Source organism: Rhinolophus ferrumequinum, chromosome X (genome assembly GCF_004115265.2).
Source record: "Rhinolophus ferrumequinum isolate MPI-CBG mRhiFer1 chromosome X, mRhiFer1_v1.p, whole genome shotgun sequence".
Taxonomy (NCBI): Eukaryota; Metazoa; Chordata; class Mammalia; order Chiroptera; family Rhinolophidae; genus Rhinolophus; species Rhinolophus ferrumequinum.
This window is the reverse complement of record NC_046284.1, coordinates 95,719,401-95,734,126: the sequence shown is the minus strand read 5'-3', so window position 1 is coordinate 95,734,126 and position 14,726 is coordinate 95,719,401. Positions and strand designations below refer to the sequence as shown.

The following is a 14,726-nucleotide window of genomic DNA, read 5'->3' as shown; positions in this document are numbered from 1 at the left end:
CCTGTACAAGTGTGTCTTTCCCAGAAGACTGCCCTGAGACTATTGGAGTCCCTTTGCCCACAAGCTCAGAGATCTGAAACAGCCTAGATAGCTACCTCTCCCTGGGGAGCCCTTAGCCAATAACTGATGGGTGCAGGCCATGAAGGCCCAACTTCCTTGTCTTCAGTCACAATGAACTCACAATGAACTTATGTGTGACTTACCCTCTGCAGTTCCCCTGCAGCCTCAGGATGAAGCTACCTTCTATAAGATTTGGCCTGAGATCATCCTCATACTTGACTTGTTCCTCTTTCCTGTCCTAGTAACCACTCCCTTACCAGTTTCTTCTGGAGTACAGCCATTCTGAATCACTTGTCCATGAATCCTCATCTCAGGGTCTGCTTTGGGAAATGCAGCCTAAGATGTTAGACATACCCAGAATTTGCAAACTAAGCATGGAATCCTTTTCCAAATCAAAGGAAGAAAGATCTTGAGCCCCTTTTAGGCCACCTTATAGTAGACTGACTTCCTTTGTTTCAGACTTCCTTAGAACTATTTCAGTGTATCAATTCATATTTCCTATGACACCTCAACCCCTTTTGCAATTGAGAAACATCTATTCCAAGTCTGTATCCCTCTGTGAGGGATGATTAGGATTATCTAAAGGGGGAATGGAAATATCTATTGTCTTATACATTGGACACTTTATATATAAATAGTCCTGCATTTGAAAGCTTATAAATAATGTGTGTGTGTGTGTGTGTGTGTGTGTCTTTGTATTTTACAGAATCCTGCAGGAGGCCTGTACGTGGCTGTGACTCGGTTGGCAGGCATCACTGGAATTGTCATCACATTGTGCCTCATATTAATTATCACCTCCTCCACCAAAACCATCCGGAGGTCTTATTTTGAAGTGTTTTGGTACACACATCATCTTTTTGTGATCTTCTTCATTGGTCTCGCCATTCATGGAGCTGAGTGAGTGTTTAAACTCCAAGGCCAAGTACTTTATGTCACACCTTTCATTTCCAGGTGTGATGCCTTGTCTGTGTGTGGTCAGCCCATCTTCTGAGGGAATGTGAGGGGACAGCAGAGGTCAGTGTCATAGGAACCACTCAGCAGCACTTTAATTTCTTGCACCCAATTAATAGCTAGTCATAGTGCTGCTATTTATAGCAAGCTTGAAAATACACCAAAGTCTGAGTATCTTTGCAAGCATAAATACATGTGGGGAGTGCTGGTAGGGTCTCAGATGTCTGCAATGATTTTTCCTGCGGCTCAGTCGCTAGTATATTAGACAAACTCCCAAACTATTAGGTTGGTGCAAAAGTAATTGCAGCTTAAAAGGTTAAAAATAATTGCAAAAACTGCAATTACTTTCGCACCAACCTAATAGAAGGGTTAATGACTAATCAGTTGAAAGGGTTTCCCGTAGTTCAATAAGTTTTAATTCAAGCCAATCATTTATTGATTGCCATCTGTGCATGAGAACTGCTCTGTCACTGTGGAGAATGCTGAAAGGAAAAATACATAGTTATTGCCTTCAAGCTTTATAATATAATAAAGGTAAGAGCTAACTTCTAGTGAGCACTGGTTATAGACACAAAATATTTCTTTTAATCCCCAAGATGTAGAGATGCTCTTACTATCCCCATTTCCTGGGGAAATCATAGACAAGGACTCAGACTAAAAAAAAAGGTAAAATGTGTAGCCGAAGCCACCCAGTTTGTAAGTGGCATAGCTAGGATTGGAGCCCAAGTGGTCTAAGGCAGGCTGCGACAAATGCTCTCAGAGACACACAGTGCCTGGATGTGTGGTTGGGAGAGTTTACCTTATTGGGAATCCTCTTTAATACCAGGTTTCCTTTTGCTACTGTTTCACATTGGCTGATTCTTCTACCTGCACACAAAAGCAGGCTTGGGGAAGTTCACTGGTGGGAATGGGGCTCCAGACACATAAGGGTGGGGAAGTAGATGCTTCAGGCTCAGTGACTCTGCTCAGAGCCAAGTCGGCCTAGAAGTGGCCATGTGAGTGTGAAAAGGGGAAGGGTGGGGAGAAGCAGCATTGGGCAACCACTTGTGTGCACTCTTGATCGACTTGCTGACTCTGACCCCTGATCAACTCTTTCTATGCAATGAGAAATCTATGTAAACAAAGAATCTCTTGACTCTCCTAAAGCAATTGAGTATCTTTAAATGGGACTTGATCATAATCCAGCTGTTTCAGAGAACCCTAGAGGAAAAAAAAAATGTCCTCCCCTCTCTTGTTTAGTAATTTCACTTTACATTGGCATAGTTTCATAGATGAGCATTTTTCTTTCTTCTTTTTTCTTTCTTCCTTTTTCTTTTCTTTCTTTCTTTCTTTCTTTTTTTTTCTTTTGAGCAGGCAGATGAGATATAGTTACCCCATTTTCCATTTAAGGAGAATCTGCTACTTACACTGGTAACTGATTGCTCAGTGTCATGGCTAGGTAACAGCTGAACTGGGATTAAAATCCAGGTTTTCTGATTTCTGGTCCTGGCATTGAGGAGAGAAGGAAAAAATCAGTTTTGTTTTGTTTGGCTTTTTTACTTTCTCCTCATGTGAATTTGGGCATTAAGAACTTTAATAGTTATCATTTGTTGGACCCTTACTGCATGTCTGGCATTTGTTGTGCATCATGCCAATTGATTATGAAAATAAACCTTTGATAAGGCCCTAGTATACCTATTTTACAGCTGAAGAAACTGAGGCTCGAAAGAAGTTCAATAACTTGCCCAAGACCACCAAATCAGTAAGGGGTGAACCTGGGATTTGAAACCAAGGCTGTCTAGCTTGGGTCCAGAACTGTTTTCACCAAATCATTCTGCTACTAGTTACCTGCTCTCTCTAAGCCTCATTGTCCTCATATATGACATGGGAGAACTAACACTTACCTTCCAGGATTATTATGAGAATTCATTGAGATAGTTTGTATACAGTGCCTTTCCCCAGGCCTGAAGCATAATAGATGCTCAATACACAGTAATTCTCTTCCCTAAGACCTTGGGATAGAAAAAGATGGTGAATGACCTTGAATTAAAACATTCTCAGTATATACCAAGTGGCACAATAAATTTTAGGTCCCCCCAAACAAACTTTTACAAAGGGCCTTCTATGTCTCTTCTTATATATTCTGAAGACCCTGCCATTAAGTTCCTTGAGGTCAGGGACTTGACATACTCAACTTTGTACCTCCCTCCCTTTCTTCCTCCCTCCATCCCACTAAAACCACATTGTACTAAGTTTTAGTGGTTGCTCAGTTAATATTTATTGAAATGAAGGGGCTCTGAGCACTTGAGGGGACACATCATCAGTGCTCGTGTCTGTGAGTCTGTCATAATATCCACCACGTTAAGTCTTCTTAAATTGATTTCAACCTTTTGGTTTAATTTACACAATTTTGAAACAACAAATAAAGCACTTGTACTAAGCCTCAGGTCTACTGTGTATGACTATGTGGGTGCCTGGCCAAGGGGAAGAAAATCAGCCCATGTTGTGCTGGCAAAGCTCTTTGCCTATAGAACTGTCTTCACAGAGGGGGCATCTTGTTCTAATTTGCACAAAGGCACTGCATGGACTAGCGGTTGCTTTGTTGTTAGATGTGCACTTTTTCTGTTTTTGTTTGCTTATAAATGAAAATAATTATCGAAACAGAAGCACAGACTCCCTTTAAGCAAACAGGTATTGATGATCTAAAACTTACCCTCTATAAGGTTACATATAAATATTCTTTGTGCCCCTGTACATATTTTTTCTACTGCTGAAGATCACATATTTTCTTCCCGTTTCTCTAATCTATTCAGAGAGAGCAATAAGATATAAGTTTTAAGTGAAAAGTACAGGGCCCGTATTAGAATACTTAAAATATGCCTGCAATCTCAAAAAATTTGCTTAATTTCTTGCTACAAAATAATCTGGACTTACGTTTCCTCCCCAGGCGAATTGTACGTGGGCAGACTCCAAAGAGTTTGGATGAGCACAATCCAAAATTATGTTATCAAAACATCTCAGATTGGGGAAAAATAAAGGGATGCCCAGTCCCGCAGTTCTATGGGAATCCTCCTATGGTATGTATAATTCACTGTTACCATTATAGTTTCATTACCAGAATCTTCAAACTGTGTCTAAGAAATACATACAAATGTCATAAAGTTGTTCATTACCAATATCATGGAACTGCTAGAATATTATAAATATCTACTTTTTTGCTGCTATGCTTATTGTCTAGAATTATTTCTTGAAAAGTAAGTTTTGCATTGGTCTTTTATGAATGTCCTGATATAAAACTTGAAAAAGCATTGTTTTTGAAAATGCTGTTTGCATTCAAGAAGTTCCATCTCTCCTCTTCTGGATGTGAGGGCTACAGTGACAACCAGTTGATGATTTTCAGAGGGATTCCACCGTGAGCTGAGTTGGATAGCTCAGATAATCACCTATAAGGAGCTAGGAGCATCTTGCTGGGAAGGAAATTGATGAGGTGACACCTAGGGTTGCCTGCAGGCATCAGGAGGGCCTGTCTATGAGGCATAAAAGATGGACAGCTGGGTTCGTACCAATGCCCAATGGCACTACATGGTAGGGCAGGAGTGTGACAAGGGTGACCAAGGGAAAAACATGCCAAAATATTTACCTTCTTCTGTTGGGAGCTTCAAAGAGCTCCATTTTGTGTATTCTCAATCTCTCTGCTCCATAGAGGGAGAAGTGAGCCCTGTGATGTTCATATCTTCCCCGCCTTGGCAAGCAGGATACATTATTGTTTATCGTGCTAGCCATTGGTATAAAACTAGGCAAAAATCAACATTTGTACAGGGCTTCTGAACAGAATTATTATTTTTTCCTTAAGCACAATATAATAATATAAAGGTAAATTTCCCATTCCATTTTCTCCTTTTTTCCTGCTTTCCTAACATAGGAGTACTCTTCCTCTAGACACCGCATGCTGTCTGAGGACTTAACATCTTTTAACATCCTTACTCATTAATGAAAGCAACCAGACATATTGGTGAAGTGTCCCCACTACATGCAGACATCAACAGAAAGGATAAAAAGGGAACTGTATTTCAAGTCCTCTTAAGGACAAGAAAGCACATTTCCTTGAAGACAGGTAGAGTCAAAGAGTACTACTACTTTAACAGGAATCTACCTCAAAGGAGCTTCTGGGTTTGGGGGGATGTTAGAGACAATGTCCTCTAATATTGAATGGAACTCCAGCTCCATTCAATGGAGCCCCATGGTAACACCCAGGAAATACATGGATGATGCCAGACTGTTTTAAAAACTTGTGCCATGAAAACAGAGGTGAGTAGCAGAACATTACTGACTTTGGACGCAGATATTCTTCAACTCTGGCTAGAGATGGGGACATTTAGGCGGTATTGCCTTCTAAAATTCTTTGCTACTTCAGGTATTAAAACTAGGTGCTCTCAACTTCCAATAATAAGTCCCTAAAAAATAATTTAATAGAAAGATCATTTGTGAGACTATGAGTAGCACTTCGTGGTTTTTTTTTCCTTCTTGGAATCCATTCTGGAATGACATCTTTTAGACAATATTGCCTTCTAAAATTCTTTGCTACTTCAGGTATTAAACTAGGAACCTAATTGACTGAGTCCCAAAATGGATCTATTTGGCCTAAATGTTTTTATATAGTCAACAATGCTACAAGGTAATTCCAGTGTTCTGAAATACCACAGATTCTGACAAGAGGGGAATATAGAGAAATTTGAAAATCTTTGGTTTTATTCCTTTCGGTTTTTCAGCAAGTATATTGCATATTTCCTAGAACTTACCAGGATATTGGAAAAACAGCTAAATTCTTACATAAAATTTCTCATCTTGCAAAAGAATAAACTTTGACTACATAACAATTGAAAGCAATTGCATTAAAAATATAGTGTTGCTGAAATGCTATCTTTTAGAGAAATGTTAATTCCGAAACCAAGCTTGCTCTGCAGTAGGGTTATTGCAACTGCTGTTGCAACACTAGGAGGAAATCCCATCCTTGTGGACAGTTCCTCTTGGGAAAGTTTCTTACTGTAGATATAGTTCCCCAATGTGGCAAAGAGGTTGCTCATTTTTACTGGCTCAAAGTTTTATTTTAATTTGAGATATTTTTCATGCATTTTGTTGTAGAAGAAATTTACTAATCTAATATAAAATATTTAAACAAGCCTACAAAGATTAAGTTGACTTTTAAGCGTTTTGTCCCCATGCATCTTTTATTAGCTATCAACCTTATCACATCCTTCTTTTTTTTTTTTTTTGTCTTCATTTTTTGCTCTGATTACAGACTTGGAAATGGATAGTGGGTCCCATGTTCCTTTATCTCTGTGAGAGGTTGGTACGGTTTTGGCGATCTCAACAGAAAGTGGTCATCACCAAGGTATTGGCTCTTTTAGGAATTACTAATAGTATCTAACTATATCATGGACAAGTCTATCCAAGTTCTCTATATCATTGGTCAGTGCTCTCTTTTCCTCAGTTTCTTTTGATTAAACTTATAGCAGAGATATGACCTACGGTTAATTTCAATGTACTTAGCTTGATAATTAAATGGTAGGGCCCTTTAACTGGGGAAGCTAGAAATTAACATTTTCTGTTGAAAAATGAACTCAAGTGTTTTGTGTAAATGAATGCAGTATGTGTGTGGGGGGGAGAGGAAGGATATAGAGTGATAATATGGTTAGTTAAGAGTGGAGAAGCAAGAGGTAAGTTCAAAAGGGTATACGTTGAGACTTAAAATATTTAGATGCCAAAAGAAGCAGAGAACTAAGGGCAAGTCTAAGGTTGAGATAGTTTCCCAGGTCCCCTTTACCTCCTTTTCTGTGCTTTGTATGTAATCATAGAATATCAGAGTTAAAGTACCCAAAGTCTCAAACAAGTTAGTAACTACACTGCAACTAGAATTTAGTCTCCTACCTCCAAGTATATAGTGGCTTTCCACCGAACACTTCTATGCTGCTTCTCATCAGTAAATCAATCTGACTAAATAAATAGAAACAGAAACTCCTTGTTATAGTTTCTGAAAACAAGACAAGACTATTTTTTATCAAATAAAATTTAATCCAATTCAGTTCAGTTCAAAAAGTATTTACCAAAAGCCTACTATTGGTTATTCTTACAAAACACACAAATTCTTCCTGTCCTCCACCCTAGCTTTACTTTCTTGGCATCTATGAAAGGCCATTGTAAAAATAGTCCAGCTGGCATTGGAAATCTTGAAATATAAGAAGCCACAACAGTTCTCCTTTTGTGATACTTTTATTGTACTGTAAGAAAAATCTCACAGATCAGCAAAACGTGAGACCACAAAACTTCCCTTACTAGACCAGAACAGACTAACCAGATAAGTGTTTCCCTTACACATATATCTAAGGCAAACTTGTTTTCCTATGAAGAAAATACTCATTTTCTTCTCATATAAACACGTATAAGAAACAAAGTGTGATCCCAAAGCATTCCAGGGATAATGCTGTCCCCCTAGTACATTTTATTAAATTCAATCCCAATTTTGGTTATGGTAGCAAAATTGCAAGTGGTAAAAATTAGTTTCACCATACAACATTGCAACATGACAAACAGAATTTTCAAAATAATTTTGATAAATTTTCACTTTCTGTTTTTAAAATGAAGCTTCACAACTCCTTATTTCAGTGCTGAAGGGAAATTGGTTACAGCTTTAACACATAAGACATATTTAAATCACAAGTTTTAGAATTGTTTGGCAATTTTTATTAAAAGGACTTCCTATTCTACTCCTTCTCACTGGTGAAAAGAAAAGCTCAACAAGATCAGTCAACATTAGGAAGCTGCTGGGTTTTCTTTTTTCCCTACTGATTTTTCTTTCTCTTTATATTCCTTGGTTTGTTTTTGGTTGTACATATGAAGTCCTTCTAGGTGTCTCAGGAATTGTCAAGGAAGCAGCATATGACTTTCTGTATTGAAATGAGAGCTTTTTATTATGTTCTATTTTTTTAAATTATTTACCAACTCACCAGTTGATGGACATTTGGACTGTTTCCATTTTTTTTGCTATTATAAACAGAGATGCTATCAACATTCATGTACGTGGATGGATAGCAGTGAGTGGGTAGGGCCTGGCTTTGGAAGAGACGGATGGTGTATTCCCCAGATAGGGAGAAACGGAGAAGCAATGCATGGAATCAGACAGGTTGGAGGTATGACTCAGGACAAAGGCAGACCAGCACAGTCAGACTTGGTTTGGGAGTCGTTGCTATATAACTAGGCAGTGGGATTTCCTTCTTCTTCTGTCCAGCTGCTAAGGCTCTCAATCATCCCCTAGAGAGACAGAAAGACTGAGCAGGAAACCATCTTTTCTACCTATTTTTAGCTCCTGCCTTAACTTCGTAGAGAGAAAAAAAAAGAAAAGATAGTAGGTGGGTGTCTTAGGTTGGATTCCCTGGCAAAGACTCTGAGACAGAGAACTATACAGAGAAGTTTTATTGGGGTATATTCTCAGGAGAGGAACCTATCAAAAAATTAAAGGCGAGATAGGAGAGGGAAAAATCTGACCCTCAGTGTGGTTGCGACAGCAGCCTCAGCTGATCCTGCAGGGATTGCTGGAGTTGGAATGGCCCCTCAAAGTTGTCCCAAATTGAGGAGAAGGGCCAGACCTTTGTATCCCTGCATCAGCTCATCATTGGCCACGGGCTACAGTCAAGGGCAATTCCCAATGAGAGACACATCTGCTGGGGAACTGCTGTGTTGGCCCTAAAGAAGGGACCTGGGTGGGGCATCTTAGCTCAGCCTTTTATCCATATGAACAGTGAAAAGGCAAGTATTTGGGAAAGTGTAGTTTCCAGAGACATGTTTTGTTTTGTAGGTGGTCACTCACCCTTTCAAAACCATCGAGTTACAGATGAAGAAGAAGGGATTCAAGATGGAGGTGGGACAATACATTTTTGTCAAGTGCCCCAAGGTGTCCAAGCTGGAGTGGCACCCTTTCACATTGACCTCCGCCCCTGAGGAAGACTTCTTTAGCATCCATATCCGCATCGTGGGGGACTGGACAGAGGGACTATTCAATGCCTGTGGCTGTGATAAGCAAGAGTTTCAAGATGCCTGGAAATTACCTAAGTGAGTACAAAGCACAAATTACAAAGGTAAATTACAAGTTCAGGAAAAATGTCATTAAATAGCTCCTCTTCTCCCCTCTCTCTCTGTCTCCTGAGTCTGGCAAAATCCGCAGGTGCTACAAATATATGTAGCTATCTCTGTGTTCTCCCATTTTATGTGTGTGGTGTGGCTGTGCATATATTTATATAAATCTTATGTGAAATAGAAAATATTTGAATCAAATATTGGTAATGAATGTTCCCAAATTCCTTTCAATACGTAAGGTATACTAACTTTCCTAACACAGAGAATTATAGTGTATCAAAGATATTGTTAAAATTTAATTGGCATGCCTTATTTTAGGGTACATGCCATATATTATTCACTTTGCCTTCTTCTCACATGCCTAACGTGGTGTCAGGCACTTAGTGGATGCTGAAGAAAAGTTTGTTGAATAACTCAAAGAATAGTTACATGAAAAGTGCAGATATTCAATCTGTAAGATGTTACGACATAGAAATTTCTCACTTTATTTCAATATGCAACGTAAGCAGAAATTTCAAGTGTGGAATGCCCTGGTAAGAAATACAGACGTGTGTGTGTGTGTGTGTGTGTGTGTGTGTGTGTGTGTGTGTGTGTGTCGTGGGTAAAAGGGGGTGGGGAGATGAATAAAATACCCTGAGAGTTACCAAATGTTTTCCGTTGGCTAAAACTTCCACTTTGTACTTCCAACCCCAATGTTGACACTAAGTTGGTTACTTGAAAACTGTTTCATAGAAGGAAGTGCCCCATAGATAGCTTGTCCTTGTTTGAAGTGACATATTGCACACCCCCAGGAAAAATGTGTGCCCCATTCTACTCTGAAGAGCAAGATATCTCTATAACCATCTCCTCCCATGCTTCCCTCCAGGATAGCGGTTGATGGGCCCTTTGGCACAGCCAGTGAAGATGTGTTCAGCTATGAGGTGGTGATGTTAGTGGGAGCAGGGATTGGGGTCACACCCTTCGCATCCATTCTCAAGTCAGTCTGGTACAAATACTGCAATAATGCCACCAATCTGAGGCTCAAAAAGGTAGGTTCCTTCATTTTTCAGAAGGCTTGGAGTAGCCATCACACTCCACCAAGTGAAGCCTGAAAGAGCCTTCGAGTGAGGCTGGGAAAGACCAAGAGAAGTGAAGGCAGGTTTGGGGTGGTTCCAGAGAGGCAGGCTTCTCTTAAAAGGGCTATTTGATAAGTTAAATGTGCTTCCATATAAGCAGGCCCATTAGTAAAAGTAATATACTGAATTTGTATATTACTATGTAGTATAGTATATTACTAGAAATTCAGAAGAAAGTTGGGGTAGAGAGAAAGTATTCACAACCCCAATCCAACTTTTTTGTATATTCTCTTTCAATATTTTCCTACATGTCATATTTTCAGAAAGTTGTAAATATTGAGTACGTACAATTTCATGTCCTGCTTTTCTGAAAACAGTATTTTTCAGTGTTGTCACAGCCTTTATAATAATCATTTTTACTGATTCCTTCATGTTCCATTGAGAGGATATAGATATAATTTTTCTAACATCCTAGGTTAGATATCGAGATCAATTCCATTTCCAGCTCTGCAATACTTTTGTTGCAGGAGGAGAGCAAGCAACATGTCCCTTCATGTAACTTTTACTTTCTCATGGATATCGCCTCAGAATAAATTCCCACGGGATTTTTTTTGTCCCATGTGTATTTGGTTTCATTGCCTGATAAAGGATATCTTTAATAAAACTTGAGACATTCTAATAACTGTGGTGCTAACCTCTAACAGGGGCACTGAGCTTATTTTGACTTTTCATTCTCCCTGTTTCCTCTTTTCTATGTGAGGGAGGTATAGGTAGAACTGCCTTTTGCCCAGGAACTCAGGGACGTGGGACAGTGGCAGGCAGGGAAGTAGCCCTGTGACAGCCCCTGCTAATCTACATTCCGGTGGCCTTTGTGAGAAGAGGTACAAAGGAAGCCAGGGATTCTGGGAAGGCAAGAGCAGACACAGAAAGAAAGTGGTGGGCTAACGTTTTTTCCTTAAGCTATGTATTTCTGAGGCCAAGCTATTTATTGTATTTACCGCCCTGCCATTGTGAAGGCCAGAGCAGGCTCATGTGAACTAGCTTGTCAAATGTCCAGTGCTTTCTGAAAACCTCTTTCTAGACCTGCTGAGTAGCAGGAAAAAGTTGGGGGTAGGGGAAGAAATCCCTATGTCAGTGCTGATAGATCCTATTTAAATATCATCTGCTTCATGAGCTATCCCTCTTTCAGATCTACTTCTACTGGCTGTGCCGGGACACACATGCCTTTGAGTGGTTTGCAGACTTGCTGCAGCTGCTGGAGACCCAGATGCAGGAGAGGAACAATGCCGGCTTCCTCAGCTATAATATCTACCTCACCGGCTGGGACGAGTCTCAGGTGAGGACAAGATCCCAAATCTCAGGGCCTTCCCGTAGTGCCCAGGGTTTACTGATTTCCCCTTGGTTATTGGAGTGTCTTGTGCACTGTTTTTACCAAGAACAGTTGATAGATTCAGGTGATTTGCTCTCTCAATATTCCCACATGTTGAGGATAGGTTTAACATATCCTTAATATCCTGTTGAGATTAGATTTAAAGTTGGTATCTGTGGAACAGATCAAAGCTCAGGAGCCTATAATGAATAAAAGCCATAACTTTGACATTATTAAAGCAATGTTCCCACGAGGGGTCTCGAAGCAGGCGGACGACATGATCCACTAGGTAATGAGAAGAGAATATTAGCTTTCTCCCTTTCTCTCTCCCTATATATACACACTTATGCATACATATACTGTATATCCCTTTCACTTTATGTTTATACATGTTTTATAATATACACAATACATTTAAGAAGTAGTATTAATTAGTATTAAACTGATCAGAGTTATTAAGCATATACTGTGTACCAGGTATTGTTCTTAGTGTTTATATAATTGTCTAATTTAATCCTTGCAACAATCCTATGAAGAAACTACTATTTTTATCCATATTTCACAAGTGAGGAAACCAAAGCCCAGAACCAGTTAGGTCATTTGTCCAAGGGTATCCAACTAGTAAGTGGCAGAGTTAGAATGCTCTTAGCAACTCCCCGTAGTTCACTATTATCATTTATAAATAAATCAAAATATATCTAATGAAGGTGATATATATATATATATATGCATATACATATGCATATATATATATATATAGTACATATGTGTGTATGTGTGTGTGTGTGTGTGTGTGCATGTGTTAGTGAATCCCCTCCGGGGACATTTAGCAATGTAAACATCCCATAATTTACAAGACAACTCCCGCAACAAAGAATTATCTAGCCACACATGTCAAAAGTGCCTCAATTGAGAAACTCAGAGACAAATTAATGATTCCTAGGAGTAGCATCTTTATAAAGAAGCAAACATTGATGACTTGCCTGAAAGCAGCCTAAGCTATCACCCTGAGAGAGGAGCTAAGGCAAGAGTCTCTGCCTCCTCCTGGCCAGTGTTTCAGTGGGCCAGATTCACACACTGGCTACTTAACCCTGGGCATCTTTCCCATGTACCTTATCTTTGTGAGAATTAACTTCTTCTTGTTTGGGTTTTGACATAGTGTTTATCAGATTCTCTGAGTCTTGCTGTAAATGTAGACCCAGGGACACATGTCCATGAAAATTGCTACTCCAGAAAAGTAGTTTGAAGATGCCACTTCTGCAATTTAAAGATGACAACAAAATTTTTTGATAAAAATGAAACGTAGAAAAAAAAACTATATCAATTGCTTTGCAGTTTTGTTATTTAAAAAGCCAGATACATTTTTTTAAATGGCAAATTTATTTGCATTGAAAAATAATTATTTTGCTTTGCAAAACTGATCTCTACAGGATTATTAAACCAGAGTAACCATCCTTCTTAACCTCCTCCATCCCTTGTCCAGTAGATTTAAAATCTGATTTAATTTTTAAATAAATTTAACTAACCACATTATGAAAAATATCTGTTGTTCAAACTAAGGCCCCCTAGAATGGTAGCAGAAAACAGTATGTGACTATGTACACACACAAACACACACACACACACACACACACACACACACACACACACCAGCTTTAGGTTTGGTTTGATGCCTCATTATATTATCAAAATATGAGCGCATTTTAGTCTATGATTGTTTTAATTCTTAGTGATTCTTCCAAAGGAGTGGGGGTGGGAATACATTAGGATGAAGAGAGAAAGTCACAGAGCAGATGAGCTAGATGTACAGCAGAGAGAAAAACAAGTAAGACAGAACATTTAAATCCTACCCGCACTTCAAAGCCTGACTCAAATGTTGCCACCCTGAAACCTTTCCATATCTTCCCGCCCCACCTACCTTCTTTGCTCTCATTGAAATGTTTGTGCCTCTTTCATGGCACTCATCATACCCTATTCTATAACTATGATTATTCATGTTGATACTTCAAGGTCTGCCCTTCTGGATTGTAAATTGCATTAGAAGACCAGGTTTGTTTGTATTTTTTGTCTGCTACACTTTGGCATGGTACCTTGCCCAAATATATATATATATATATATATATATATAGTTAGAAAGGGTAGTGAAAGCTTGGTTTGTGAGATAGATAAATATATCTGTGTGTTTTTTACAACATGTCTCTTTTTTTCTGGATTCATGTGCTTGCCTGCAGGCTAATCACTTTGCTGTGCACCATGATGAGGAGAAAGACGTGATCACAGGCCTGAAACAAAAGACTTTGTATGGACGGCCCAACTGGGATAATGAGTTCAAGACAATTGCGAGTCAACACCCAAAGTAAGGAGTACCCTCCAAGGTGCTCTTGACACTCCTGGGCTGCCTAAAGCAGCAGCTCCCAAACATGGCTGGATTTGTTTATTCTGGAAACAAAAATACCTAGAGTCCTATATTTACACCAAACAGAAGGTTCTAGATATCTCTGACTTTAGGAGAGTTGTTAGAAACAAAGATTCCCAGGCCCCCACCTCAGACTTTCTGAATCCTGCTCCTCCCAAGTAGGACCATAACTCGGTTCTTTTCTTTCATCTCTTAAATTTTACTAGTGTATCTACTTCTTTTAACTCAATACGATGTATACTTATTATTAAGGAGACATTGCCCTTACTTTCAGTTTTAGTATTGGGGTCTAAAATCAAAAGGTGACAGCCATCCCAAGGTCATTTGTGCCCTTGCTAAAGCTGTAGCTATCATGAAACTTTGAGGGGATTCTCTATATTGCTAGGATATATGATAAACTCAAGAAATATCCATAAATATACCCTTGAGACCATTGCTTATTATACTTTAGTGAACATATGAATCACTTGGGGATCTTTTCAAAAATGCAGGTGCTGATTTTAATAGGTCTAGGGTGAGGCCCAAGAATTTGCATTCTTTAAAAAGCTGCCGCTGAGGCTACTGGTCTGGAACCACACTTTGAGAAGCAGGGCTTTGGACTCTAAGATGTGGAGGGATGAAGTCACACCATGCTGTGGGCAAAGTTGGTGTACCTAAAGCAGATTTGTTCCTGATTTCAGGATGCTGGAGAGGGCTGGGGCGAGGCGGCCCAGAGCCCTGAAGGGAAGTAGCCCACAGACTCACAAATTCACCACCATTTTCTGTG

The 14,726-nt window shown here is 39.4% G+C and overlaps 1 protein-coding gene across 1 annotated transcript in view; it reads left to right on the top strand.

The window, feature by feature from the left end:
- Positions 1-14,726, top strand: part of LOC117023508 (cytochrome b-245 heavy chain) — a 33,184-nt gene that overhangs the window by 15,545 nt on the left and 2,913 nt on the right. The window contains exons 6-12 of the mRNA XM_033108352.1: positions 767-957; positions 3,938-4,067; positions 6,290-6,382; positions 8,843-9,096; positions 9,986-10,148; positions 11,365-11,511; positions 13,776-13,900. Of these exons, the coding sequence (XP_032964243.1) occupies positions 767-957; positions 3,938-4,067; positions 6,290-6,382; positions 8,843-9,096; positions 9,986-10,148; positions 11,365-11,511; positions 13,776-13,900 (1,103 nt within the window). The remainder of the gene's footprint in view (positions 1-766; positions 958-3,937; positions 4,068-6,289; positions 6,383-8,842; positions 9,097-9,985; positions 10,149-11,364; positions 11,512-13,775; positions 13,901-14,726) is intronic.